At 47.6% G+C, this 26896-nt stretch overlaps 1 protein-coding gene across 1 annotated transcript in view; it reads left to right on the top strand.

Annotated features, from left to right (window-relative positions):
- Nucleotides 1-26896, top strand: part of LOXHD1 (lipoxygenase homology PLAT domains 1) — a 159809-nt gene that overhangs the window by 59609 nt on the left and 73304 nt on the right. Inside the window, exons 10-17 of the mRNA XM_045457288.1 lie at nt 303-463; nt 1449-1535; nt 1930-2065; nt 14143-14297; nt 16402-16562; nt 21115-21191; nt 22075-22271; nt 24657-24849. Of these exons, the coding sequence (XP_045313244.1) occupies nt 303-463; nt 1449-1535; nt 1930-2065; nt 14143-14297; nt 16402-16562; nt 21115-21191; nt 22075-22271; nt 24657-24849 (1167 nt within the window). The remainder of the gene's footprint in view (nt 1-302; nt 464-1448; nt 1536-1929; nt 2066-14142; nt 14298-16401; nt 16563-21114; nt 21192-22074; nt 22272-24656; nt 24850-26896) is intronic.

Below are 26896 nucleotides of genomic sequence, written 5' to 3'. Positions count from 1 at the left end.
GGCTAGATGTTAAACTGAATGGTTTAACACAGTGCACTCTAAATATACAGAAGTGCAAGGTGTCAACTCTTCTCCCTACTTAAAACATACTAATAGACTTCCACGTTAAAAGGAACATTGAGGTACCCTCTTTCAAATAGCAGGGAATCCTTGGGTTCCTAATACTGGCACCTGTTAGAGCGGGTTTCTGAGAGTGGGCCACACTTGTGCATGGTCTGTGCTTCATTCCTGAGCTCCTTGGATTTGCTCGCCTTCCCCATTGGTAACACGAATATCTCTTTATTCTTGACCTGTCTCTGCAGAGTTCCCCTGGTCCTTGTGGGTCTGGACGACCGACTTGAAGAAAGCTGGTACCAACTCTCCAATCTTCATCCAGATTTATGGGCAGAAGGGGCGGACGGATGAGATTCTCCTGAATCCCAACAACAAGTGGTTCAAACCAGGCATAATCGAGAAATTTAGGGTAGGAAGGAAGTGTAATGGGCTGGGAGGGATGAAGGAGGAAGGGACATAAGACGTGTTTGTCATGGGGATGGTTTTCTAAGCCAGATTTTGAATCCAGTTTGAGGACAAAAGGGTGCAATGAGAAGTTCAGCTCCTTGCAAGGGGTGCCAGAGTGATTTATATGCAAAGTATTGATTGAATGGTGTGCACTTTGGATCTGGCCCTTCACCTGAATCAAACACTGCAGAATCAAACCTGGGGGACAGAAGCAGGTATGAAATGCTCTCGGGGAGCCTAGAATCCTGGGGAATCATAGTAGAACAGAGACCCTGAGCCCGCAGCGTCAAACCACCCCATCTGGAATGAATTAGAAAGGAGCAAATTTAAGGTAAATTGTAAGTTTAACGCTAAATTTCTGGTGCATATTTAACCGGAGCAAGGCTTATTTTGCCAACAGAAGTGTGCTCTGACCTTTAGGTGAGAATGATTTGTAATTTTCAGCTGTCTTCCCAGAGCACCCCGCTGGTGCTTCTGTTACGCACTCAGTTCATTGCTCTTCATGTATTTGTCTCCCGGCTAGACTGCCAGCCCCTTTGGGAAAGGGCGTGACTGCTGTATTGATCTTTGCGTCTGTTTCAGTGCCCAGCAGAGTTCTGGGGCTGTGGGCCTGTGCTAATTTACAGGGTTGCCATATGGGTTTTGTTACTGGGAGTTTACTGCTTGGAAGATTTTCTTTATTCTGGATCCTACTGTGGGTCAGTTATTTTTGTTCAATTTCACCAGGGCAGACTGAATCCCGGCCCTACATGGCTATCTTGCCCTCACGTGCCCCTCGTCGCAAGGTCACGAGAGGACAAAGTCTATGAGGGTGGCTTGAAGCAAAGCCATCCTCACTGCTGAAGAAGTGGCCCAGGGTGGGTGCCCTCCAGGGAGGGGGTGAGCTGTGAGGATAAACACATTTCACTTGATTATGTCCACCCAAGGCTTGTTATTTCACCCCATAGATTGAGCTCCCGGATCTTGGCAGGTTTTACAAGATTCGGGCATGGCATGACAGAAGGAGCCCTGGTTCTGGCTGGCATTTAGAGAGGGTGAGATGTGCCATCTTGGGGCTTGGGAGGTGGTTGGGAGAGGAACTCTTTCTAATGACCCTGTCACATAAGTCTGTTCGGAGTTGGGGTGGGTGAGTGTGGGTCTCGAATTTGGACACACGGGGACTTCCTGAGGGGAGAGGACCTCCAAAGCAGACTCAGAAAATGCACAGGTGTTTAGGAGACTTGCCTTCTTCCCCGGTCACCTGGCTGCTGGGCAAGCGTGGGTCTCCAGGGACCAAGAGGGACAAGTGTTAATCTGGCACTCCGCTTTCCACAAAAATCCTCTTGACAGGATGGTTGTGGCCTCCCTTAGATGCAATAGCAGAACGGGGCTCCCAGGGCGTGGTGTATCTCTGGGACACCCCCTTGCTCACCCAGGACTTCATTCCAGATGACCCTGATGAATACCCTGACCAAGGACAAGTATAACTTCAACTGCAATCGCTGGCTGGATGCCAACGAGGATGACAATGAGATCGTGAGGGAAATGACCGCAGAGGGCCCAACGGTGCGGAGGATAATGGCCAGTGAGTACCGACCGTCCTGGGGCAGGCAGCGGAACTCCTCCTCGGTGTGTCAGCAGGGGGCTGGCCCATGAGCTGGTAGTCTCATCTGCTGTACCTCATCAGGCCCCCTCCAAATGCCGGGTGAACTTAGTTCTCGGCCTTAAGACTGGCTTGAAGGAGTCATCTCTACGGCATGGTACCAGCGCTCTATGATGGTGGGTGTGGGGGAGCAAGGTGACATTTATGGGTCTTCAGGTGGGCTATGGGGGGATGAGAAGACTCTGCACTGAGCAATGTCTCTCCACAGCCTTCCTGACATTAAAGAAAACATCTTCTTCAAATTATGCATGAAACGCTCCCCCAAAAGGAAGGCTGTATCTGGTGATTGGCTACCCCTGATGAGTCCTCTATTTCTATTTAAGGCCAGTAGGAGAGGGACTAAGCTTTTAATCTGGGGCCCAGGTTCCACATTGAAAGGGGCTAAGGGAGATCATTTTACCTCTAGGTTCTAAGTAGCAGAATAGACAGAGACACAGCACATGTCCTGCCTTTGCCCCTGGCAGACATTACTGAGTGATCACAGCATTCTCTCCCATTGAGTCTGAAATGAGTTTCAGCGCTCTCGATATAGCTCCCCAAGCAGACATTAGCAATTGATCAGAATTGGCACTTAAGATGATTAATCTATTTGCTATCACTGTGGTAGCCCTTAAGTTTTCAATAGTATAGCAATATTGCCAAATTACAGAGTTAAGAATATATAGAAAACAGTGTCACTCATAGTTGCAGTAACCCTTCTAAATATTTGGATAGTGTCACTTCTCAGACATTTGTACATCTAATAGAAGCTCTGTATATGTTTGTTGAATGATTTAAATAGAGGTAAATACTCAAAAACTTAGAAACCCCACATAGCAAATACCAACTACAAAAGTACCCTGTTAGTCTAATTAGGCAGTGCTTGCAATTATGTATCATCTACTTTATGGTTCTTCTTCATTTTTAAATAAAAATGTGACCATAGAATATTTGGGTTCAAGGCCTTTAAAATAGCCTGGTGCAGTTCAGGAAAGTGAGGCGTTCTTGCCCTGATCATACAGTCAGAGAGAGAGTCAGACCTAGAGCAAGGTCTCCCACCTCCTGGTTCAGGGTCTACACTCTGTCTTTTCATGTTCAGTAATGTTTTCTGTGGTAACAAGGCAATCATGTCCCTATGGACATGGTCAATAACAGCATTATGCCCCAAATTGAGACTTACTATATAACATGTAGCCCATCAAGGCAGAAATAAACCTGCTCTTATTGGATGTGGCCCCTTTGTGCACCAGAATTGAGCCCGAGAGGAACCAGTGGGGCTGGGGTCTTAGGACTAACCCCTTCCTCAGTCTTTCTAACCAATTCTCACGACTTTAGATCCTCACTCCCTGTTTCTGAAGTTACCCTGCTGCTGTCATTCCTGAGCCTTTTTGCTGGTTGCCTCTCAAATTGCACAAGTGAGAGCTCTGATCAGTTCTCTCTGGTCTGGTAAGTCAGGGCTTCTGAGACTTCCCTGTGCATTATCACCCAGAAGGCTTTTGAAAACACAGCGTGCGGGCCCTCACCTGCAGGGTTTCTGATTCAGGAGGCCTGGGATGGGACCCAGGACCTGTTTGTCTCACAGATTTCTAAGTGGTGGCCCTGCTGCTGGTGAGGAAACACTGTGCTAAGGCATTAATCACCTTTCCAGGGGCTCTCAAGCCCCCAAATTCTTGTTGCTATTGTCTGTACTTGTCCCTCTCCCCTAGCTTTATGGATGAAACCATTTTTTGTTTGGTTAAAACTTGAAAATACTGATAGATTGTCATTTCAGTGAGGTTTTTCTACTTAGAATGCCCCGGATGTTCTTTCCCTCCACCTCCTCCTTACCCTGACTGAAGCCTGGCTTCCCCGTCCATCCGAACCTGTCTTCTCTCCTCACAAACTGTGGGGCCCGGGGGAGGGAGTTCGCCTGACTCCCTCTGCACTCTCAGACTTGGGGCTCACACCATCTCACAGTGTTGCCTCTGCCCCCCATCAGTCCCATCTTTTGGTGGCCTCTGCTTACTTTCCTTTTTCGCTGAAGGTGATGTGGTGTGCCCCTCGGTCATTGTCCACACCTCCACCTCCTGCCATTGTTCTGGGGGCAGTGTTGTTAGTCTGCTCGGGCTGCCGTAACAAAATACCACAGACCAGGGGCTTAAACAACAGAAATTACAATTCTCCCAGTTCTAGAGGCTGGAAGTCCGGGATCAAAGTGTCAGCAGGGTTCAGTTCTCCTGAGGCCTCTGTCCTTGGCTTGCAGACGGTGGCCTTCTGTCTGTGTCCTGACACGGTCTTCCCTCTGTGTGGTCACGTCTGTGTCCTGATCTCTTCTTCTTACGTGGACATGAATCGCATTGGATCAGGGCCCACCCGGAGGACCTCATTTTATCTTAATCCCCTCTTTAAAAGCTCTGCCTTCCTATCCTGTCACACTCTGAGGTACTTTGGGTTAGGACTGAAACATATGAATTGGGGAGGGGACTCAATTCAGCCCCACCCCAGACATGCTGATGAGACTCTCTGAGGCCTGTGCCTGGTAATCTGCATTTTAATCAAGCATCCCAAGCAATTTGTTTGCACATCAAGACCTCAGAGCCTCTGTGCTGCTTCTTTCAATGTTCATGTGGAAAATCCCTTCACCCACAGCCTGGTCCTCATCCACTTTGCTGATCGCTACCTCTCACCCACTTACCCAGTCCCCTCCGTCCCCGTGCCTCACTCAGGATCAGCCCATGAAGCTCCTCTGAGCAACACGTCCCACCTCTGACTCAGGCTCCTGCCTCCCAGCCCTCCCATGACCTTGATGACACTGCACCCTGTCCTGAAACTCCTTCTAGCTCCTTACTCCCAACACTTCTCCTCGCCTGTCTCACAGACGTGTGGAGGATGGATTTTCGGGGCGAGTCTCTAAGAAGTCATCAAGGGCAGAGAAAAAGAGGTCCTGGGACTGGGCAAAGATTGGCTAGACTAGAGAGAGGATAAATCCAAGAGAGAGTTTGAAGGTGACTGTGGCGGGACTTGGTGAAAGAATGCCATGGGAACACAGCGGCGAGGTGAACTTTCTGCTCAGGATGTTGGGAAAAACTGTAGATGAGGTGCCATTTGAGCTAGGTGTTCTCTGAATAGGGATGTGACAGATAAGGAGAGATCGTGGCAGGAAGAGCATGTCTGTAGGATATACATGTAAATGTGCGTGTAACATCTTTAAACAGGGTACGAGATGTGGGGCTATCATAGCTGTTGGTTTTGTCTTCTGTGATGCTGCTAAAGAACCCTTCCAATGAAAACAGTCTCTAATGAAGAGCTGAATCAAAGAGCTGTCTGTCCTGGCTCTAAAGGCAGTTTGGTGCCTTCTGGGGGTCCTTGGCAGTACTTCTGAGCCCATGTCAACTTGGATTCCTTGCTCCCAGATGTTTTATCTGGCCCACATAAATTTCTCTTGTGCTGGGAACACCCACCCTGGTGTCCTTACAACACCTCTACAGGAACTTGGATCTCTTTTTTTGGTCTGGATACTTCTCTGTAACAGTAAACAGGGCTGGTGACAAGTGCCACGTCCCCCATTGGTACCACGGTATAGTGAATAATGTGCAGGGCTTCCTGGCAGTCCCTTAAGTGGAGCGTCTTAGACTCATAAGTCCCAATTTAAAACCAGTTCTCTAACTTTGAAATTGTGTACTCCTGGTTTACTACATACATACGTACATACATCCTAGGGCCTTTCAAAGAAGCAGTTAATGCCATGTCTGAGGGGGAAAGGCTTTCGGGAGCGGCCTCACTGACTCACGCAGCCCCGGGACATGGACTAGACACACCGCTTATGATGTATGTGCACCCTGCCCTCCCTCAGGAGCCCGGTGAGATGTAGAAGCAATGCAATCTGCAATCCCTACTGCAGGTGCGACAGAAGTGATGCCACACCGCTGACGAGTGGGCGGGAGACCACTGGACTCGAGTGCTGAAAATCGAAGCTTCTTGTTAATCGGTCCGAGCTGTAATTTTTAAATTAAAGTACAAGAGGCTCTGGTAGTATGTACCCATCTGTTGGAAGTCTACGCTGCTGATAGCTAACAATACAGCTAGTTTTAATTGTCCGTAGACTTCCTGCCAGGATGGAGCTTGAGGATGGACCTCAATGGCTGGTGGGCTGGGAGGGGCCCCTGGAGAAGATCGGGAGCCCCGAGAACTTCCAGCCAAATGGACCTCAGCGCTCCTGAACAAAGAGGACTGGAATTCCCAGGCGAAGGGATGGCTGCATTCCCTCATCAGTTTGCTTCTGGGAATTGCCGGGTGGTTACAGCTAAAACTGCAGAACTGTCCATCAGAATTAAGAGTCAGCAAGGCCGCTGTTCCTTCTTCCTGTTTGTGCTTCCCCATTTCAGTACTCACTCCACTTCATGCCGTTCATCCCTCTTGCTGCTACCAGTTCTGTCACTGGGAGCTAAACCCAGAAGCATCAGCTTCACTTACGCAAAGGCTGAAGGTTGAAGACACTTCGTGTTTGCATTTCAGCAGAGGTGACTGGAGAAGGCAGAAAGGCTCTAATAAGTTCAGGGGCTGTGGCCCTGTGAAGAGGCAGCGTAGGGGCAGGATGCTTTTGCCCCCACCCCCCTTGGTTCCAGTGCCCACCTGTGCCAGCTCTGTGGGCAAGCAGTCATTCTCTGCCTGTCCTTCTGACCAGAGCTTTGGCTACACACACTGCGTCTTCACAGACCCACATGTTTAATGGTCAAATGTGACTTTCAGATGTCTCTACATCTCCAGATAAAAATGGGTATATTACTGAAAACGTAACGTGTGCATGGACTTTAACTTTTTGGTGATTTGTCTCATTCCTGGCATACCTTATCTTCATTTGTAGACGAATCATCCGTGAGTAGTGTCCATTTTTAAAAACAGCAGCTTTATTGCGGTATGATTCACGTCCCATACAATTCACCCCCTTAAAGTGTACAGTTCAGTGGCTTTTAGTATGTTGATAAAGTCATGCATCCGTCAGTACTGTCAAATTTCAGGACATTTTCATCACCCCCAGAAGAGACACAATATCCATTAGCAGTCACACTCTCCTCCCTCTACCTCACGCCTCAGACTCTGACAACCAATAATCTATATATTTTTTTGTCTCTGTAGATTTGCCTATTCAGGACATTTCATGTGCGTGGAATCATATAACAGGTGACCTTTTGTGTCTGGCTTCTTTCACTTAGCATATTTTCAAGGTCCCTCCACATCACAGCTCCTATTAGTACTTCATTTCTTTTTATTGCTGAGCAATATTTCATTGTACGAATAGATCACATTCAACTGTTGATGGACATTTGGGTTGTTTCTACTTTTTTGGCTATTGTGAATAACGCTACTATGAACATTCAGGTACAAGTGTTTGTGTAGACATATCCTTTCACTTCTCTTGGATATACACCCACCAGTGGAATTGCTGGGTTACATGGTTACTCTTTGTTTTTCAAAATAGGTGCACCATTTTGCATTCCCATCAGCAATGTGTGAGGGTTCCAATTTCTCTGCATCCTTGCCAACGCTTCTTCATTATTCTTTTTTCCAGGTTGTTTTGGCCATTCTGGGTCCTTTTCAGTTCCATATGAATTTTAGAATTGGCTTTTCAATTCTAAAAGATTCTGACAGAGGTTGTATTTTATCTATAGATCCATTTGGGAAGTATTGCCATCTTAACAATGTTAAGTCTTCCAATCAGTAAACATGGGATGCTTTTCCAGTTATTTAAATAATCTTTAATTTTTTCAGCAGTAGTATTTTATAGTTTTCAGAGCATAAGTTTCTCACTTGTTTTTTTTAAGTTTATTCATATGTTATTCTTTTTATTCTCTTTTGAAGGGAGATGTTTTATTAATTTCATTTTCAGATTGTTTATTGCAAGAGAATAGAAATACAATTGACCCAGTATATTAATTTAATACTCTACAACTTTTTTTTTTAATTTTTTTTTAATGTTTATTTATTTTTGAGACAGAGAGAGACAGAGCATGAACGGGGGAGGGTCAGAGAGAGGGAGACACAGAATCTGAAACAGGCTCCAGGCTCTGAGCTGTCAGCACAGAGCCCGACGCGGGGCTCGAACTCACGGACCGCGAGATCGTGACCTGAGCTGAAGTCGGCCGCTTAACCGACTGAGCCACCCAGGCGCCCCAATACTCTACAACTTTGATGAACTCATTTATTAGTTCAAATATTTTTTAATGGGATCCTTACGATTTTCTATATATAAGATCATGCCATCCATGAATAGAAATAGTTTTACTTCTTCCTTCCCAAATGGATGCCTAACTGCCTTGGCTAAAACCTCCAGTACTATAATGAAAACAAATGTTGAAAAGCAAATACCTTTGTCTTATTTTGACCTTAAGGAAAGCATCCGGTCTGTCACCAAAAATTCTGTTAGCTGTAGGGTTTCATATATGACTTTATGGGTTGATAAAGTCCCCTTTTATTCCTAGTTTGTTGATGGTTTTCTTTTTTTGTCATAAAAGAATGTTAGATTTGGGAGCGCCTGGGTAGCTTGGTTGGTTAAGCATCCGACTTCAGCTCGGGTCATGATCTCATGGTTTGTGAGTTCAAGCCCTGCGCTGGGCTCTGTGCTGACGGCTAGGAGCTTGGAGCCTGCTTCAGATTCTGTGTCTCCCTCTCTCTGTCCCTCCCCTGCTCATGCTATGTCTCTCTCTCTCTCAAAAATAAGTAAACATTAGAAAAAAATTTTTTTAAAAGAATGGTAGATTTTGTCATATTTTTTTTCTGAACCTATTAAAATGTTCATGTTATATTTGTTTTTTATTCTATTGATGATACATTACATTAATTGATTTTCAAAACTTATATCCTTAGGATAAATTCTACTTTGTCAAAGTATATAATTCTTTATGTTGCTGGATTTGGTTTGCTAATATGTTGTTGGGGATTTTTGTATCCATATTCATAAGATATATAGGTCTGTAATTTTCTTTTCTTGTGATATCTGTGTCTGGTTTTGGTATCAGAGTAATGCTGACCTCATAAAATGAGTTGGAAAATATTCCCTCCTGTTCTTTGGAAGAATTTGAGAAGAATTGGTATTGATTCTTCTCTGAATACTTGGTAGAATTCAGTGGTGAAGACATTTGTGCCTGAGCTTTACTTTGTGAGTAGTCTTTAGATTACTGATTTAATCTTTTCACTTGTTATACGTTTATTCAGACTGTCTGTTGCTGGTGGCCAGTTCTGGTAGCCATTCTTTTACTTTCATCCTATTTAGGTCTTTGAATCTACAGTGTATCTCTCTATATAGCAGATAGTTAGATCGATTATCAATTTTGCCAATCTCTGTGTAACAGTGTGACTTTTTTTGATATTTGACTGCTGACAACTTTCAAGTTACACTACCCCCACCCCCACTTTCTGCCTAATATCTGGGCAATTTGATAAAAAGACTGGATGCTTCCTCCCTTAGCACTGGTGGAAAGTTCAAGCCATGCAAGCCCTGACCCCCACAAGGGAACTCTCATCTCTTAATCACCATAAAATCCCAAGCTAGTCATCCTTCCCTGCTGTCTCAAGCCATTTTTGGACCTTCTTGGGAACCTACCATACTCTCCCCAGAACTCATTATGTGAATAATACATCTTATGTTCACTCTTGGTACATGTGTAGCGTCATCAGCCTTGATATCTGAGCAAATATGGGGTGAAAAACCCATCCTGTTTCTGCAGGATGATGACCACACTCTGCCTTTTGATTAAAATATTTAGTCCATTTACACTTAATATAATTACTGATATGGCAGGGTTTATGCCTGCCATTTTGCTATTTGTTTTCTATGTTTCGAATTTTTTTTTGGTTCCTGTATTTTTACATTACCACTTTCTTTTGAATTAAGTAAATATTTTCTAGAATACTGTTTTGGTTCCCTTGTTTCTTTTAATATATACATTTTTTGTAATTTTTTAATGGTTGCCCAGAGAATTACAACTAACAACTTAATAGCAATCTAGTTCAGATTAGTACCAACTTAATTTCAATAATGTACAAAAACTTTGCTCCATTGTAGGTTTGTTCTCTTCCCCCTCCTTTGTGCTATACTATCATAAAAATTGCATCTTTATACATTTTAAATCCACCAGTGAAGTTTTATATTTATTGCTTTATGCAATTGTCTTTTATAAGATATGAGAAGAAAATAATTACAGTAAAAAATTACATGATACTGTCTATACATTTGCTATGTTGTTACTTTCCCTGGTGCTCATATTTCTTTGGTTGAATTCAAGTTGCTGTCTAATGTCTAATGTGAAGGACTTCCTTTAAATATTCTTGCAGGACAGGTCAACTAGTGATGAATTTTTTTCACTTTTTGTTTATCTGGAAGTATTTTAATAGCTCCTTCATTTTTAAAAATAGACTTTATATTTTAGAGCAGTTTTAGGTTTACAGCAAAATTGGGAGGAAGGTATAAAGATTTATCATACACTCCGTTCCCCCATACATGTATACCCCCTCCATTATTATCATCCCCTACCAGAGTGATACGTTTTGTTATAATTAGTGAGCCTACATTGATACATCCTTAGCACCCTGAGTTCATAGTTTACTTGTGGAGCACTCTTGGTACTGTACCTTCTACAAATGGTTTGGACCATTTATAATGGTCCAATGGTTTGGACAAATTTATAATGACATGTATCCACCATTATAGTATTATACAGAGTAATTTCACTGCCCTAAAAAATCGTCTGTGCTCTGTCTCTTCTTCTGTCCCTTCCCTCCTACCCAATCTCTGGCAACCATTGATCTTTTTACTGTCTCCATAGTTTTGCCTTTCCCACCCTAACATTTTTTAACTGCATCAGGACCTTTAATCCACTCATTTTATTATCACCTCTTCTTGTACTTAGTTTTTTCTGTACCTGGGTGAGATTGCATGGGCCACCATTATAATCTACCTCTAAACATGCCCTTATCTTTTCTTCCCTTATATCCTTCTATCATGCTTGCCTGGATAATCTTATCCTAGGTAAAGCCAACAAGTGACCTATTCAGTTATTGTAGATTTACTGTAGTACAACATGCAGCCTTGCGAATGGCCTCATTTTATTTTTATTAAAAAAATTATTGTCTCAAAAATAAATAAACATTAAAAAAAATTAAAAAAAATAAAAGGGAGAGCCTGGGTGGCTCAGTCGGTTAAGCATCCAACTTCGGCCCAAGTCATGTCTCACACTCCATGAGGTCAAGCCCCGTGTCGGGCTCTGTGCTGACAGCTCAGAGCCTGGAGCCTGCTTCAGATTCTGTGTCTCCCTCTCTCTGACCCTCCCTCGTTGATGCTCTCTTTCTCTGTTTCAAAAATAAATAAACATTAAAAAAAATTTAAAAAACATTTTTTTTAATGTTTATTTATTCTTGATAGAGACAGAGCACTAGTGGGGGAGGGGCAGAGACAGAGGGAGGCACAGAGTCTGAAGCAGGCTCCAAGCTCTGAGCTGTCAGCACAGAGCCCAATGGAGGGCTCGAACTCACAAACCATGAGATCATGACCTGAGCCAAAGTTGGGTGCTTAAGTGACTGAGCCACCCAGGTGCCCCAGGACTGGCCTTATTTTAAATTTATGACTCAGTATATCTCAGTTTGTACTCAAGGCTCTCCCACAACCTGTCACTCCTCTGAGGCTATACCTCTGCCCTCCTTGCAGTCTCCATAGTTGTAGTTTCTTGAACCCTGGAAAATCTAGTCCTTTATCTATGCTCTGGTCATTCTTCTTCTTCCTCTCTAAAGAACTTCACCTTCTCTCCTGCATCACCATTTCTTTTCTCTACAGGATCATTCCCACTTAGTATAATAATCTAGTATCTCACATCTTAAATATTTTATAATAAAGCATCTTTAAACCTAATCCCCACTCCAACTATTATTTCCCTTTTTATTCCTCTTCACAACAGACTTCTTGAGAGAGGTCTATCCAGGCATCCAGGCACTGTACCCACTTTCTCACCTTCTTTCTCACTCTGTTCAAACTTTGCTGGAGGTATCCTTCCCTTCCCCCACAATTCACTGAGGCTGCTCTTGTCCTCAACACAAGTCCTTTCCATGTAGCTAAACCAAAGATCGCTCTCTATCTTTGGTGGCATTTACTTCTGAAATCATTCCTGCCTTCTCTTGGCTTCAGAGACATGTCCCCCCTGCTTCCGTGGCTGCTTCTCATCTGAGTTGCTAGCTTCTTCCGGGCTTGATCCCTAATGTTGGTGTCCCTCTAGTCCTTGTCTACATCCTCTCCATGGGGGATCTCATCTGGTCCCATAGATTTCAGTGGAATCCATGTGCCAGTGATGACCAGTCATGCCAACAGTCCTGACTCCCCAGACACACATGCAGTTGCCATCTTGGCCTCTCTTTATGAACATCTAATAGACACCACAAATTTATAATGTACAAACAGAACCATTGATCTGTATCTCCAAACCTATCCTTCCCCCTAGGCATCCATACTTCTTATTGGGAACAGTACCCAGTTGCCCAAGCCAAAACCCTAGGCGTCATCCATGATTCCTCTTTCCCTCAATTACTTATCCAACCCATCACCAAGTACTGTTGGTTCTCCCTCAAAAATAGATCTTTAATCTACTGGCTTCTCTCCATCTCCACAGCACCCCAGCCTTAAGCACTCTCCTCTCTTTTCTAGACAACTGTAATTATTCTGTAACTGGCCTCTTTGATTCACTCCTACAATCAGTTCTCCACATGGCAGCCAGAGTACCCTTTAAAACATAAATCAGATCAAGTTACGTGCTCACTAAAAGTGCTCTAATGACTTCCCATTAGAAAGTCACGCTTTTACCTTGACCTGTCATACCCCCAGTGCTGGCCTTGGCCCCCTTCTGGACTTCATCTCACCCCCCTCCTCCCCTCCCCAAGACATACTAGCCTTCTCTCTGCTGGAACATTTGCTACTCATACCCATCCCCACCCTGGGGCTTCATACTTATCTGTACCCTCTTCTCTCAGAGCTTCCTGTGGTCCGCTCCTGTCATTAGCATTTTGCCAGACATCACCTCCTCACTGAATCTCTAAATCCTTTACACTCACTCACCACACTCCCCCTCCCCACTTCCATTCCACTTTAGGGCACCCTGCTCCTATATAATCTTTGTTGCAGACGTAACTCAGAAATTTCCCCGGTTATAATTTGTTATGATTTTACTGTCCATCTTTCCTCTCCACCTGCCCCCTCTCAACTCTGCTGTAACCGTGGGGACAGGAGTCTGTTGGACTTGCTCGCTGCTGATTCCCTGTCCTATCATGATGCCGAACACCGACTGGGCTTCAGTCAACATATAAAGGACCAATGGGTGAATGAGTGAGTGAATGAGTGAATGAACTTTGCTTTCTAGCTTATTTGAAGTGAGAAGGGAGGCTGTGATGTGTGGGGATGCAGTCCACCTCCTCCAAGGTACATTTTCAACAGAGAGAGGACCTGCCGCCCCTCCCACGGTGGCTGCATTTTGTGCCTTTCAGTTCTGAAGAAAAGGGGGGCTCAGTTCTGTTTCACAAAGGAAAATTCTCTTACCAGGGAAGACAGGACACATATGAATTGGAGAACAACCTAAGACAAAAGAATCTGCTGGGTTGGATGGAATCAAGTGTCGAAATATTTGAATCAGACCTGTGGTCCCCAAACAGTGCCAACCCCATCAGAGTCTCCTGGGGGAGCATGTAAACAAAGCAGTTTTAGGGATCCCACCTCTGGAGACTAAAACTTGGGAAGCCTAGGTGGGACACAGGAATCTGCATTCTTCAAGAATTTCCCAGGGGATTCTGATGCTTGACCAGGACTGGGAGCCTCTGGTTTATGTGGGAAGAGGGACGCTGATCCTGGAGTGGGTTGAGTCAGGATTTGTGTAGCTGGGGAGGGAGCAGGGCCAGCCCAAGCAAGACTTGGAGGGAAAGAGGGAGGAGGCACTTAGAGGCAGGAGCAGCAGGGCCAGTGCTGGGAGCAGGGGGTGGCCAGCCACTATGTCCCTTTCTCTACCTGACAGTGGCCCGGTACCGTGTGACCGTGTGCACCGGAGAACTCGAAGGCGCAGGAACCGATGCCAACGTCTACCTGTGCCTTTTTGGCGACGTGGGGGACACTGGGGAGCGGCTGCTCTACAACTGCAGGAACAACACCGACCTGTTTGAGAAGGGCAATGTGAGTGCAGCCATGCCCCTCCCCCATGCGGCTCAACTGGTCCCAGGTCCCGTGCCCTTGTCTTCTGTCTTCCCTTCTCTGCTAAGGTAGAGCTGATATGGGTCCTGGGGCCCAGCTGTCAGAGAGGCTTGCTCAGGGGAATGGTGAACTAGCATGCACGACACCCTCCAGGCTCCTGGGACTGTTCAGCTGGGGCCTGAAGAGTCACCCTGGAGGGGTCATGGTCCCTTCCCCACCTTAAGCATTGAGAAAGGGGCAGAATAGGAGGACATTTGGGGAAGTATGAGTGGCACCTTTCTTCCCTCAGAGGTGGCCAGGTAGGGAGGAATGCTGGGCACCTTGCATGTGGACCGGAGGACACAGGCTAGTGGAAAGCTGGGAACTTTGCCTTCTCCGCTCGACATGACCACTGGGGGCACCTTGTCGTTTCCTTTTGAAAGAAAAACCAAGAAAGCACTAAACATGGGAATGGAAGAGTTGGGATCTGCTCCTAGCCTCCTTACTGATGTGCTGGGTGCCCCCCTCATTTTCAGCATCTGTCAGATGGGTTTCCTGGGGAGGCTGAGTGGGGCAATGGGAAAAGTGGCGGGCAGATCTGGGGGCAAACCCAGCCTGGGGCCAGTAGCTCCCTTCCCCCAGCCTATTTTCCCATGTCTAAAATGGGGAAGGGATGGATGCCTACCTGTAGCCAGCTGATGTGAACATTAGGGATGCGCATATATTCCCTCCCCGCCCCCCCCCCCCCAACAGACCTGGCCTGCAGCACAGAGCAGGTGCTCAGTAGAGTGGTTGTTGCAGTAATGGGAGGCTGGAGGTGCTTACCAGGTGAAGCAGATTTGCAGACTGACCTCACATAAGTCTTGGCTCTTTCCCTGCCTGGCGATGGCAGGACAAGCCCTGGAACTCGAGTGGAGGTCTCTCTGAGGCCAATCCAGGCTGGCCTGGTTCTTGGGTGGCAAAAGTAATCTGAGTGTTGTGGGTACACGGAGGTTCATTGGGGAGGGATGGAGAGGGAGAGTTCACATAGATCAATACGTTTCCTCTCTCCCTCCCACCTACCCACCCTCTCTTAACTTTTTCCTTCTACCTCTTCTGACTCCTTTGTCCACCAGTCCCACACTCGTGTTTCTGTTCCTGGAGGCTCCCAGATGTGCTCATGTAGGCTTGGCAACTCTCCAGCCCCTACTGTATTTCTGCTGCCCCATTAGCAGGCAGAACGGTGAAATTAGCAAGACCACTGGTGCCCCAGTCAGTATCTTTCTGTGGCAGGAGCCCAAGTTGATTAGCCAAGGAATTAATTCATGATAAATGGTTAGTGACTGGTAACAGCCTAATGTGTCCATCCTCCTGGGAGATCTGCCATTTATTTATTTATTTATTTATTTATTTATTTTCAACGTTTATTTATTTTTGGGACAGAGAGAGACAGAGCATGAACGGGGGAGGGGCAGAGAGAGAGGGAGACACAGAATCAGAAACAGGCTCCAGGCTCCGAGCCATCAGCCCAGAGCCTGACGCGGGGCTCGAACTCACGGAGCGCGAGATCGTGACCTGGCTGAAGCCGGATGCTTAACCGACTGCGCCACCCAGGCGCCCCGAGATCTGCCATTTAGAAGGAGATCATAAAGGGACGCCTGGGTGGCTCAGTCCATTGAGCGTCCGACTTCGGCTCAGGTGATGATCTCCCGGTTTGGGAGTTTGAGCCTTGTGTCGGGCTCTGTGCCATCAGCTCGGAGCCTGGAGCCTGCTTCAGATTCTGTGTCTCCTTCTCTCTCTGCCCCTCCCCCACTTGTGCTCTGTCTCTCAAAAATAAATAAATGTAAAAAAAAAAAAATTGAAAAGATAGTAAGGAATGGCCATTGTTTAACCAAAAAACATAGACTTCCATTGTTGGGAACTTGATATTGAGTGACTTCCCAGTGGGAGCAGTTAGAGAAGGGGTAAGACCTGTTCTTTCTAGGTATCCCCCAGCCCACCTGTAAAAGACCAGTAGTCCAACCCATCAGCCCTGGCTTTTTTGATTTCTGGGCCTGTGTTTTCCCTTGGTGTTTGGGTCCTAAGGGAGCCACTGTCCAACTGACCCTGCTGTCTTCCCCATTTGAAGGCTGACGAGTTCACCATTGAGTCGGTCACCATGCGGAAAGTGAGGCGGGTGAGGATCAGGCACGACGGCAAAGGTGGGGGCAGCGGCTGGTTCCTGGAGCGCGTGCTCGTGAGAGAAGAAGGGCAGCCCGAGAGCGACAACGTAGAGTTCCCGTGTCTCAGGTGCGTGGGGCCTGCTGCTGCTGGCGCTCTCCCGCCTCGGTCCTGGGCCCCCGCCTTGGGAAGACTCAGCCCTACCCACCGCCGTGGACCGGGGAGTGGAGTAGTGGCTGAAGGATGTAGCTGGTGCAAGAAAGAGATGGCCCTCCCGATGGCGCTTAGACCTGCGTCCCCACCCCACCCGCAGGTGCGGAGACCCGGTTCAGGTGTCCCGGTGCGCGGCTACTGTGCCTATTTATGTACCAAAGCGTTCTTACTTTTTAAAGATACAATATGGCAACTGCAGAATGTAACTGAGTTACCTCGGAGTGTTAGTCTCCCGCTCAATGAAACTTAAAAAAAAAAAAAATGAAGATTTAAGACTTAAGATCAGAAGATCAGAGGGTGGATGGAGGGCGAGGAGCAGAGAGGGTGGTGGGTCCTCCAGGCTGGAGAGGTGGCATGAGGCACGGGACGGAGGAGGGGACTCATGCAGAGGCCGGCAAGGGGCTGATATGCACGTGGGGATGAAGCACGAGGTGGGAGAGTTCTGGTCACCCACTCCTTTCTCCCCTACTGGACCAGGAGGCTGCCTGGCTGATAGCTGGATGCAGCAGACTTATTCCCATCCACTCAGAAGATATTTATTAAGCACTTGCTCACACTTGCTCCCTGACCTCATGCGGTGCGTAGCCTAGAGGGGGACTAAACAATAAGGAAGTGAATAAACGATGAAAGCTGTACTCATGGACTGTGAGGAACGGGATGAAGGAAACCGCACGATGGCCTGGAGGCTGCTGGGAGCGGCCACACTGAGGTGGGGCGGCTTCGAGGTGGGGGCGCTGGGTAATTTCTGTCTGCAGAGGGGACAGTGAGGCTGACTTCCTGAGGAATAAAAAGGAAAGCAGCAGGGCTTCTGGATGGAAGGTCCAAAGGGGAAGCGAAGCCTGATAGGAAGCTTTGCGGGGCCCATGATGTATTAGTTTGCCGGGCTGCTGTAATAACACGCCACAGATCGAGTGGCTTACACCACAGGATTGTTGACGCATAGTTACAGAGGCCAGAAGTTCAAACTCAAGGTATCAGCAGGGCCGTGTCCCCTCTGAAGGAGCTCTGCACAGGATTTGCCCCATCCTTCTCAGCTTCTGGTGGCCACAGGCTTTCTTGGCGATTAGATGGCCACCTTCTCCCTGTGTCTTCACGTTGCCTTCCCTCTGTGCATGTCTGTGTCTGTGTTCACATTTCCCTTTTTTATGAGGATACCAGTCATTTTGGAGTAAAGCCTGCCCTACAGTGACCTCATGTGAACTTGGTTACCCCTGTAAGGACACTATTTCCCAATAAGGTCACATTCTATGGTACTAGGGGTTAAGACTTTAACATATCAGGGCACCTGGGTGGCTCGGTCTGTTAAGCGTGTGACTCTTGATTTCAGCTCAGGTCATGATCTCGCAGTTCATGAGTTGGAGCCCCGCGTCAGACTCTGTGTTGATGGCTCGGAGCCTGGAGCCTGCTTCAGATTCTGTGTCTCCCTCTCTCTCTGCCCCCACCCCCCACTCGTGCTCTGTCTCTATCCCTCTAAAATAAATAAACACTAAAAAAAATTAAAGAAAAAAAGACTTTAACGTATCACTTTGAGGGGATGCATTTAAACCTGTAACATGGCAGCTCGGCTCTAGGGGGTCTCAGTGGAGGTGGGGAGAAAGGGCCACACTGGGGGCAGATCCCGGAGGTAGAGCTCATAGGATGTGCCCACAAGAGAGAGGGGAATTGGAGACCCCAGGTCTCTGCCTTTGGCAGATGGGCAGAGGTCATGCTCTTGCTGAAGTGGGGAGCCTGGGGAGGAAGGGTTCCGGGTGGGGAGGGGGAGGGGAGGAAGGTTTGAGGGTGGAGATGGGCTGGACTCGGGAGGTTTAGCCGGGGCACGTTAGGTTTGAGATGCTTGTGAATTGAGTAGCCAGAATCAGGCCATGAGAAATAGATCCAGGAAATGAGAGCATAGTGATGGAATTTAAAGTCAGGGAAATGCATAGGATCCTTCAGGGAGAGCATGAATAAAGAATGGTGAGGACTGAGCCCTGAGACAGGCCAGTAAGAGGATGAGGAATCTGGAAAGGGGATGAGGAAAAAGTTGGTGTGTCCACACTGCCTGCCTTACTACACGCATGATATAGGGGGAGTGTGGGACCAGGAGTCTTAGCCATTTCCCTGCTGTGTGGCTTTGGGCAAATTTCTTAACCTCTCTGGTCTTCTGCACCTTCCTGCCCAGCATGTGTCTTACGGTGATGGGGAGGATGGAGTGGGATTGCACTTTGAAAGGAGCCAGTCTGCCAGAGGCACAGGTGATGCTGATTGCAGGGCACAAGGCAAGCTGAGGCCCCCAAACACCCCAGAGCCCTCTCTGCCCCCAGACACATAAAGTGTTCATGCATTTTTGAGAAAATGGCTTCTCATACCTTTCTGAGGCATGTGGTGATGGCATTTGCCGACTCGGGACCCAGGAGGACTTTGAAGAAGCTGGAGGCGGGGCTGGAGCTCCGTGCTGGTTCTTTTTTCACCTGAGCTGGGAGAGGAAAAACTAGGCCTCTTTCTCCCAACTTCTCTGCCAGGGTCAGGTAGGGTGAGCGGTTTAGCTCTGGCAGGTGTGTGTGTGTTGTGCACGTGTGTGTGCATGCTTGGACATTCTTGTGAGCCCAGGGGAAAGAGCAATAAAATCACCTGTAGAGGGGCTCACCCATTGGGCAGCCTCTGGGTGCTGGGCCCAAGCGTCTGAAGCTGAAAGAAAACGGCCGTATGTGGAAATCTCGGTTGACACCCTGCAAGTACTTCATTGGAAACTGAAATGGCAAGCCACGGTGTCCCTTTACCGCTGCGGTGGGCCTGGGGATGGGTGAGTGGTGGAGAGAAGGTTGGGAGGCAGCATGGGTTTTCCGATGGCTCCATCCTCCCCGTCCCCGTGAGTGGTGGCCAGAGCCACACCCTTCTCTGCAGTCTGCATCTGTGGGAAATGCCGGGTGACCTCTGCAGGCGGTGACCTCTGCAGGACAGGGGTGGCGGCTCCTAACGGAGGGGCTCTAGGCAGTAGCCCCTGCTCGCAAATATCTCTCCCTGACCCCCACCCGTGCTGGTGTCAGCCTCGGAATTTTACAATTGCGTCTTCACGTCTTGGAATCCCGAATGATTGTGGTGTTCTAGGCTCGCAGCATTGAGAAGCCCATGGCGAGTGTAGCCACTCAGCTGCCAGCTAACATTTTGTGTGAGCTAACAGCCGGCAGGTGGGCGTGTAAGTTTGTGTGCTTGGGGCAGGGGCAAGAGAGAAGGGATGGGGATGCCGACACTCAGGTGGGGGTATATTGCAGAGAGACCGTGGTTCCTGGAGGCCTGAGCTCTGTGTCAGGAGGGCTGGGGTGGAGGCACGCCTTGGCTTCCTTCGATGGCTTCTGTGGCCAGGGAGGTGCCTCCCTGCCAGGAGTATAACAGGGCTGGGTTGCCAAGACCAGCCGTAGCACAGAGGCAGATGGGGAGACACTGGTCAACAGAGGAGTGCCTTGGCTTCCCCGCGGTGCTGGAGATCACCGAGGGTGTTTCTTCTGCTGCCGTCACCTATATCACAGACCCTCGTGAGTACTGGGGCCTGGGTACCTGGTGCTTGCACGGTCGTCTCATTTCTCAGGCTGCATCCCATGCTCGGGGCAGATGGCGCTTTTTGGGTGACCAGTGCAATATGTTGCCCCCAGGTGGGTGACCAGCAGAGAGTGGGGCCATGGCCCACTCTGACGTATAGAGGAGTCACCACCATCAAACCCAGCCCTGTGGGGTCCAGACCCAACTTCTCCTTATTGGCAAATCTCATTCTCCCTTGAGGACTCAGAGCAGAGCCCCTTCCCCACAAGCTGTCCTCATTGCTCTGAATTCCTGTTGCACTTGCTCTGGTTCGACAGCCATCCTTGTCCTGGTCTTCAGCACCTTGGCCGGTCTAACCTGTCTTCTTAACTGGACAGTAGGTTCTCTAAGGGCCGAGCTGTGTCTTTACTGATCTCCGTGCATCATCTCTGCCGTCTCCCCTCCCCAGAGCCCTCAGCACACTGCCACGCACATGGTAGGCTCTCCCAAAACGAGGTGATTGTTTTTGATGATAACAGTGACACCGGTGTTCATGACTTTCAGGACAAGCTCTTTACTGTGATTGCCAAGGTCCTACATCCTGTGACCCTTCCACCTGTCTAGCCTTCTTTGCTGCAGGCTAGCTGCCCTTCCCCTGCTATCTTCCATCCACACTGGCTTTCCACCAGCTCCCAGAGGCTCTCTGCTCTGTCCCAACATTTGCCGTTCCCTGGAGATGGCACCTTCTTCTTCTCCCAGCTAACTCCTTGTCACCCTTCCAACATCAGCCAATACTGCCTCCTCAGGGCCGTCTTCCTCCCCAGTCTGGGCAGGGACCTTTGTTCTCAGCCCCCCTAGAGCCTTTTCCTTTGCTGAATTCCCAGTTTTGGCCTTTCTGGTGACTCTCCATGAACAGTGTGATGGCTGGTTGTTGGCCACTCAAAGAACTAACAGCCCCTTGTCTGCCCAACAGGTGGCTGGACAAGGATAAGGATGATGGTCAGTTGGTCCGAGAGTTGCTGCCCAGTGATAGCAATGCGACACTGAAGAGTAAGTTGTCCTGAGACCAGGTGGTGGGTGTGCCCCTGATGAGAGAGGCGTCCTCCCGGCTCTTGAACTGTTCATGTCATTTCCGGAGGGCAGCAGTGGGGAGGGTGGAGGGGACGAGGCTCTGAGGGAGGATCTGGAATCCTCTTCTCTGTAGTCTCTTTGTGGCATTGGGTATGGGCCCCTGAGTGCACACAGGCCTGTGTTGATGAGAGCAACAAAGGAGGCAGCACCAGCCAAACAGACGTGTCTATCCTCCCTTGTGCACCTACGATGCAGACCTTTCTGGGTGATAAAATGGAAGAACACCAACATGGCATCCTGTTTTGTGACAGGGAGCTTCGGGCCCACATGACGATTTCACTCCTGGCTGGCTACTTCTGAACTATTGACATCTTGAGCCAAACATGTAACCTTCGAAGGCTCTGATTCCTCACTTGTAAAGCCAAGATCAGAATACATATACAGTGCATATATAATGCGCTAAACACGGTCTGCAAAGCTTGACGTTCCTTTGTTTCATTGTCTTCATCCATCAGATGAGAAACTGGACAGAGTGGTTGTTTGAGGTCCTTCATTCAAGTCTTTTACACTCAGAGGTCTTTGAATGCTTTCCTGTTGTCGGCATGTTCATACCTTGCGGGCAGGCCAAACAGGGATCAGCGTCCCAGTGTTGTTGATGAGGGGACCTGGCAGAGATGAAGGGAGCCCTGCCCCATCACAGGGCAACTTACGGAGAGCAAGGGTTAGGCTGACCACCACCACCCCACCCCCGCCCCCCGTAAACCAGTGTCCCGCCCTGGCTGCGGATTGCCCTCCTGCTGCAGCCCTTTCCACCCACCCTGCACTAATCCCTCCCTCCCTGCCTCCCACCTTGGGCTCCCAGACTTCCGCTACCACATCAGCCTGAAGACCGGGGACGTCTCTGGGGCCAGCACAGATTCCAGGGTCTACATCAAGCTCTATGGGGATAAATCTGACACCATCAAGCAAATTCTTCTTGTCTCTGACAACAATCTGCAAGACTATTTTGAACGTGGCCGGGTGGATGAGTTCACGCTGGAGACCCTGAACATTGGAACTGTAAGTCTCCTTCCCAAGACCATGTGACATGCTCTCACCCACCCCGCATGTGTCCACGTGTGGGTGCACGCACACACTCACATGCACACGCACTCATGCACACATTGCACACTCACACACAAACACACTCTCACATGCACATGGGTGAACACATTTTAAAGGGAAACAATGCCCTCTTGGGGGTTAGCGAAGTACATTACTTTCCAGCTATGACCCGGAGCAGCAGAATATATGTGAACAGTGGTTAAGCTCCCAGAGTCCGTTTAGGGACAGAATGTGTATTTTTGTGTCTATAGTTGCAACATTTCCTTTACCTACATAGGCAAGACCAATGTAGCTGGGTCCCAGACACTGGAGAAGGGGACACAGGCATGTGGGGAAGGAAAAGAGGAGAAGGGAAGAAATGAAAAGAGGGGCTGAAAATCTTCCCAATTCGAAACTTGAGTATCCATCTATCTGAATTATGCTCAGGAAACCTGTTTCAATGTACAACCCCAGCAACACTGGAGAGATACTGCCTTAGAAGATGGCACCTGAGGGTGTCCCTCTGTCAAGGACCCAGTGGCCCGGCTGCTAGAAGTCTGAGCAGTTCATCGAGAAGAACACAGAGCTAATGCCCTCAACCATAGTGTTGGAAACTTTTCTGGAAATGCCCAAGCTGGGCTTCTTGTTAGCACCTGTCCTTCTCAAGGTGTGGCTAGCAGGAGTTGGGATGCTGACAAGCTCCCATCTGTGACCTTACTTTCCTGTCCCTTTCCCCTCTCTCTAAGCCTCACCATATTTCAGGTACTCCATCAAAGTGCTCTCATGTCAGTCATTTATCTCTTGATGGTAATGAGCTTAAATCGCAGTCTTCCTTCCTCAAAATGTATTTACATTTTCAGCTGAACTAATAATCGTGGAGTGAGATGCTGTTCCCTTTACTGAGGATTTCTGGCAACAGCCCCAGATAGATGAGACATCTGAGGGGAGGGGAATGGCATCTGGGGACTTTCCTTGCTTTTTTTGAAACCCCCTCAACAAGCAGTGTGGCCAAGAGGTTGGGAGAGCCAGCTCTGGCTGCTGACGGCCCAAGGCTCCATGTTTCCACTTACCTGCTGAGCCTGTAAGTTTCTTCACCTTTGCTTGTCTTCATTCATAACAACAGGGGACACCAGGGGGATTGTTATTGGCATTAACCATGTTGATAGCACCCACATGCCCACAGTAGGTGCTCAGTAAGCTGGCGGTTAATCAACAGTTGCGCCATGTAGGTGCTAGGCATTCTGGAATTGAACGAACTTCAGGAGTTCTGTCCTTAAGGAGCTTCCCATCCTGTCAGGTAGAAGACACTTGTCCCTGTCTTTATTCTTCCAGATGATCCCATTGCTGTCCCAGCACCACAGACAATGAAGCTCTCCTGTGGCCCTTGGCACTCACCCAGAAGGCTCTCAGGCTTTGTAAACAAAGCTTGTTTCCTTCCTACAATTCCAGGGGACCCAGGCTACATGCACTCAGTTCTGATGCTATTTTCATTATCAGCCGCAAGAGGCACTTAGCACTCATAAGAGCGAGAACAGGGCTTAGAGGAACAATTTTCTAACTCTAGCCTTCTGGCACCAGACTCATGGCTAGCATTACCCCTTCAAACCATCACAGAGAGAAGCTGAGGGGAGGGGGAGGGACCAGCAGGGATCTCAAGGCTATTTGATAATTCTGTCTAATGTTCGAATCGCCCCGTAAACAGCATTAAAAAAAACAAAACACACTAAAGGGATTTGAACATTGAAGAACCAAGTACTCGTGAGGATGGTAACATGATGATCTACGCAGTGGTCTGTGTTAAATGTAAAGATGTTAAAATGTAAAATAGCAAAGCAAGTGGACTACTGAGTGTTACTGGAAAGAGAAAGATGTTCCTCAGGGCCAAGAGTGAGAGAAGGGATTGAGCACAGAACCGAGGGGTACATCAGAGAAGAAATGCAGAAATGGGTACGGTACTGTCTTGTTTAAACAAGGCAAAGCCAAACCAATAACACGGCTACCGAAGCAAATGGTTAATGTTGTGAATGTTTGCTTCCTTGTGTGGCCACCACTCAACACAATCACAGACATACTGGAGTCACACCCGCTCCCCAACTTGCTTCTCATAACTACCACAAGGGTGAGCTCCTCTTAAGAGGAGGGAACAAAGGCTCCGGGCGGGAGAAGTGCCCCGACTGGCTGATGGTGGACAAGACTGGGACCCAGCCTCCTCCTGCTGAGCCCCCCTCTTCTGGGGAGCTAGAGGTCTGGGTCAAGGAAAGCAGTTTGTACCAGTGTTGGTGGTGGGTGGGAGGTGGGTGGAAGCATGGAGATTTCTGTGCACCAGCTCTTTGCTCACTCGCACCCTGGGTTTCTTTCTAGATCAGTCGGCTGGTGATTGGGCATGACAGCACAGGCATGCACGCCAGCTGGTTCCTCGGCAGTGTCCAGATCCGTGTGCCCCGCCAAGGCAAGCAGTACACCTTCCCTGCCAACCGCTGGCTGGACAAGAACCAAGCTGATGGGCGCCTGGAGGTGGAGCTCTATCCCAGTGAGGTCGTGGAGATCCAGAAATGTATGGAAGCAGCAGTGTTGGGACCGTCAGCATTGTTTCCCTGCAGGATGGGGTGTGGGGAAGGAGAAGGGACTGTGGGGTGACTTAACTTGATTCCAAGGGGGAGGCTTAGGGGAGATGATGGGGCTTCTGATTGCCTGCAGTGCCATGGTTCTAGGAGGGGAAAAGCGGCTCAATTTACAGATAGGCAAAGTGAGGACTCTGTGGATGAAATATTTTTTTTCTGGAGTAAAGGCAGCAAATGACTCTATTAAGAAATGTACATTCTCAGCCCTGTGTACAGGAGTTTGAGACATAGTCTGTGTCTTCTTCTGGGAAGACTGGCTGAGGAGATAAAGCTGTTTATTTATTCATTTATTGAATAAGTATATATATTGACTGTTTCTCTGAGCCAGCACTGCCCTAGGCACAAAATAGGCGAAACTTGCCCTTGTGGAATTTACATTCTACCAGGGGAGGCAAACAATAAATATATAATACAATGCTAAGTAAGAGCTATGAAGAAAATGAAGCAGGATAGGATGTTAGTAATGACATGGGGGTGGGGGACTTTTTTGGACAGGATGACAACATCTCTGAATGAGGGTGAAGTTCACAGTGATCTCTCCTCAACTGTCCTGTAGGTTTCTTGAGGGCTGTATCATATACACATGCTGTGTAATGGTACCTGCCACTGTGAAGAATCAACTCTTTCTCTTTTTAGAAGTTAGAACTTGATTTCCATCACAATAATACAGGTACTAGTTAATAAGATACAGATTTTTAGAAAGCAGTAGTTCCCTTCTCCTTACCATCTCCCTTCTTCAAAGGTAACAGTTGCTTTCACTTTCCCTCTGAAGTTTATCTCCCTATTTTTAATAATTTGCTAGCCAATTCCTTGATTATTTTATTCATAGACATGAACTCTTGACTTCTTACAATGGAAGAGGAGGGTTTAGCTCTTTTAACATGAATGTGTGTGTGTGTGTGTGTGTGTGTGTGTATGTGCATCCATTCCTCCCAGCCTTCAATAAAATTAAATCAGTATTCAATTTTTACATTATTATGACTATGTAAATATTATACATTCTGAAACACATACTGTATGATGATTACATTTCAATTTTTGTACAACTCTTTGTTTTTTCTGGAGTTAATGATAGCCTCAGTTTTCATCTATATAGTTTTCTATATACCCATCTGTATTTCTATATACCCACCTATCTGTATTAGTTTGCTAGGGCCGCCATAAAAAAATACCACAGAATAGATGGCTTAAACAACAGAAATCTATTTTCTCACAGTTCCAGAGGCCAGAAGTCCACGACCAGGGTGTCAGCAGATCACATTTCTTCTGAGGCCTTTTCTTTGTCTTGCAAATAGCTGCCTTCTTGCTGCATGTTCATATGGTCTTTCCTTTAGGCATTTGCATGTCTGTGTCCTAGTATCTTCCTCTTATAAAGATACCAGTCATATAGGATTAGGGCCTCACTTTAATGACCACAGTTGAACTTAATTTTCTCTTTAAAGGTCTTATCTCTAAGTCACATTCTGAGATACTAGGGGTTAGGACTTTAATACATGAATTTGCGTTGGAGTACGAGACAATTCTCCCATAACATCATTTTATCTCCATCTCCCCAATAGAACTAAAATTCTTTTCATAATTCTGTTCCCTCTCTACCTCCTTCCGCTCACTCCTTGCCCCAAGACATTCCTTTAGGAACCTCTGTCCTCCTGCTCTCTAGGCTGCCATGAAGCTATCCTTTTGGAACTTCTTTTGCCCATCTTTTTGGAAATTCCTTTCTTTTTTGATTTCCTATTTCCTGGACTTCATGTCTTTCTCTTCTTTGGTTTCTTCCTTATTTTCGTTTCTACTGGATAGCTTCCTGAGAAAATGTGCATGGAAGAGAAAAGTTGAGACCTTGCATGTCTGGGAATGTCTCACAATTGATCAGGAATTTGGCTCATTATAGAATTCTTAGTTAGAATTCATTTTCCCTTAAAGTTTAGAAGGAATTATTCTACCATTTTCTAACTCCCAGTGTTGCAGTTTGGAAGTCTGATA

This window comes from Leopardus geoffroyi, chromosome D3 (genome assembly GCF_018350155.1).
Source record: "Leopardus geoffroyi isolate Oge1 chromosome D3, O.geoffroyi_Oge1_pat1.0, whole genome shotgun sequence".
In the NCBI taxonomy this organism is placed as follows: domain Eukaryota; kingdom Metazoa; phylum Chordata; class Mammalia; order Carnivora; family Felidae; genus Leopardus; species Leopardus geoffroyi.
Note: the sequence above shows the minus strand (reverse complement) of the source record. Positions and strands in the feature narration are given on the sequence as shown.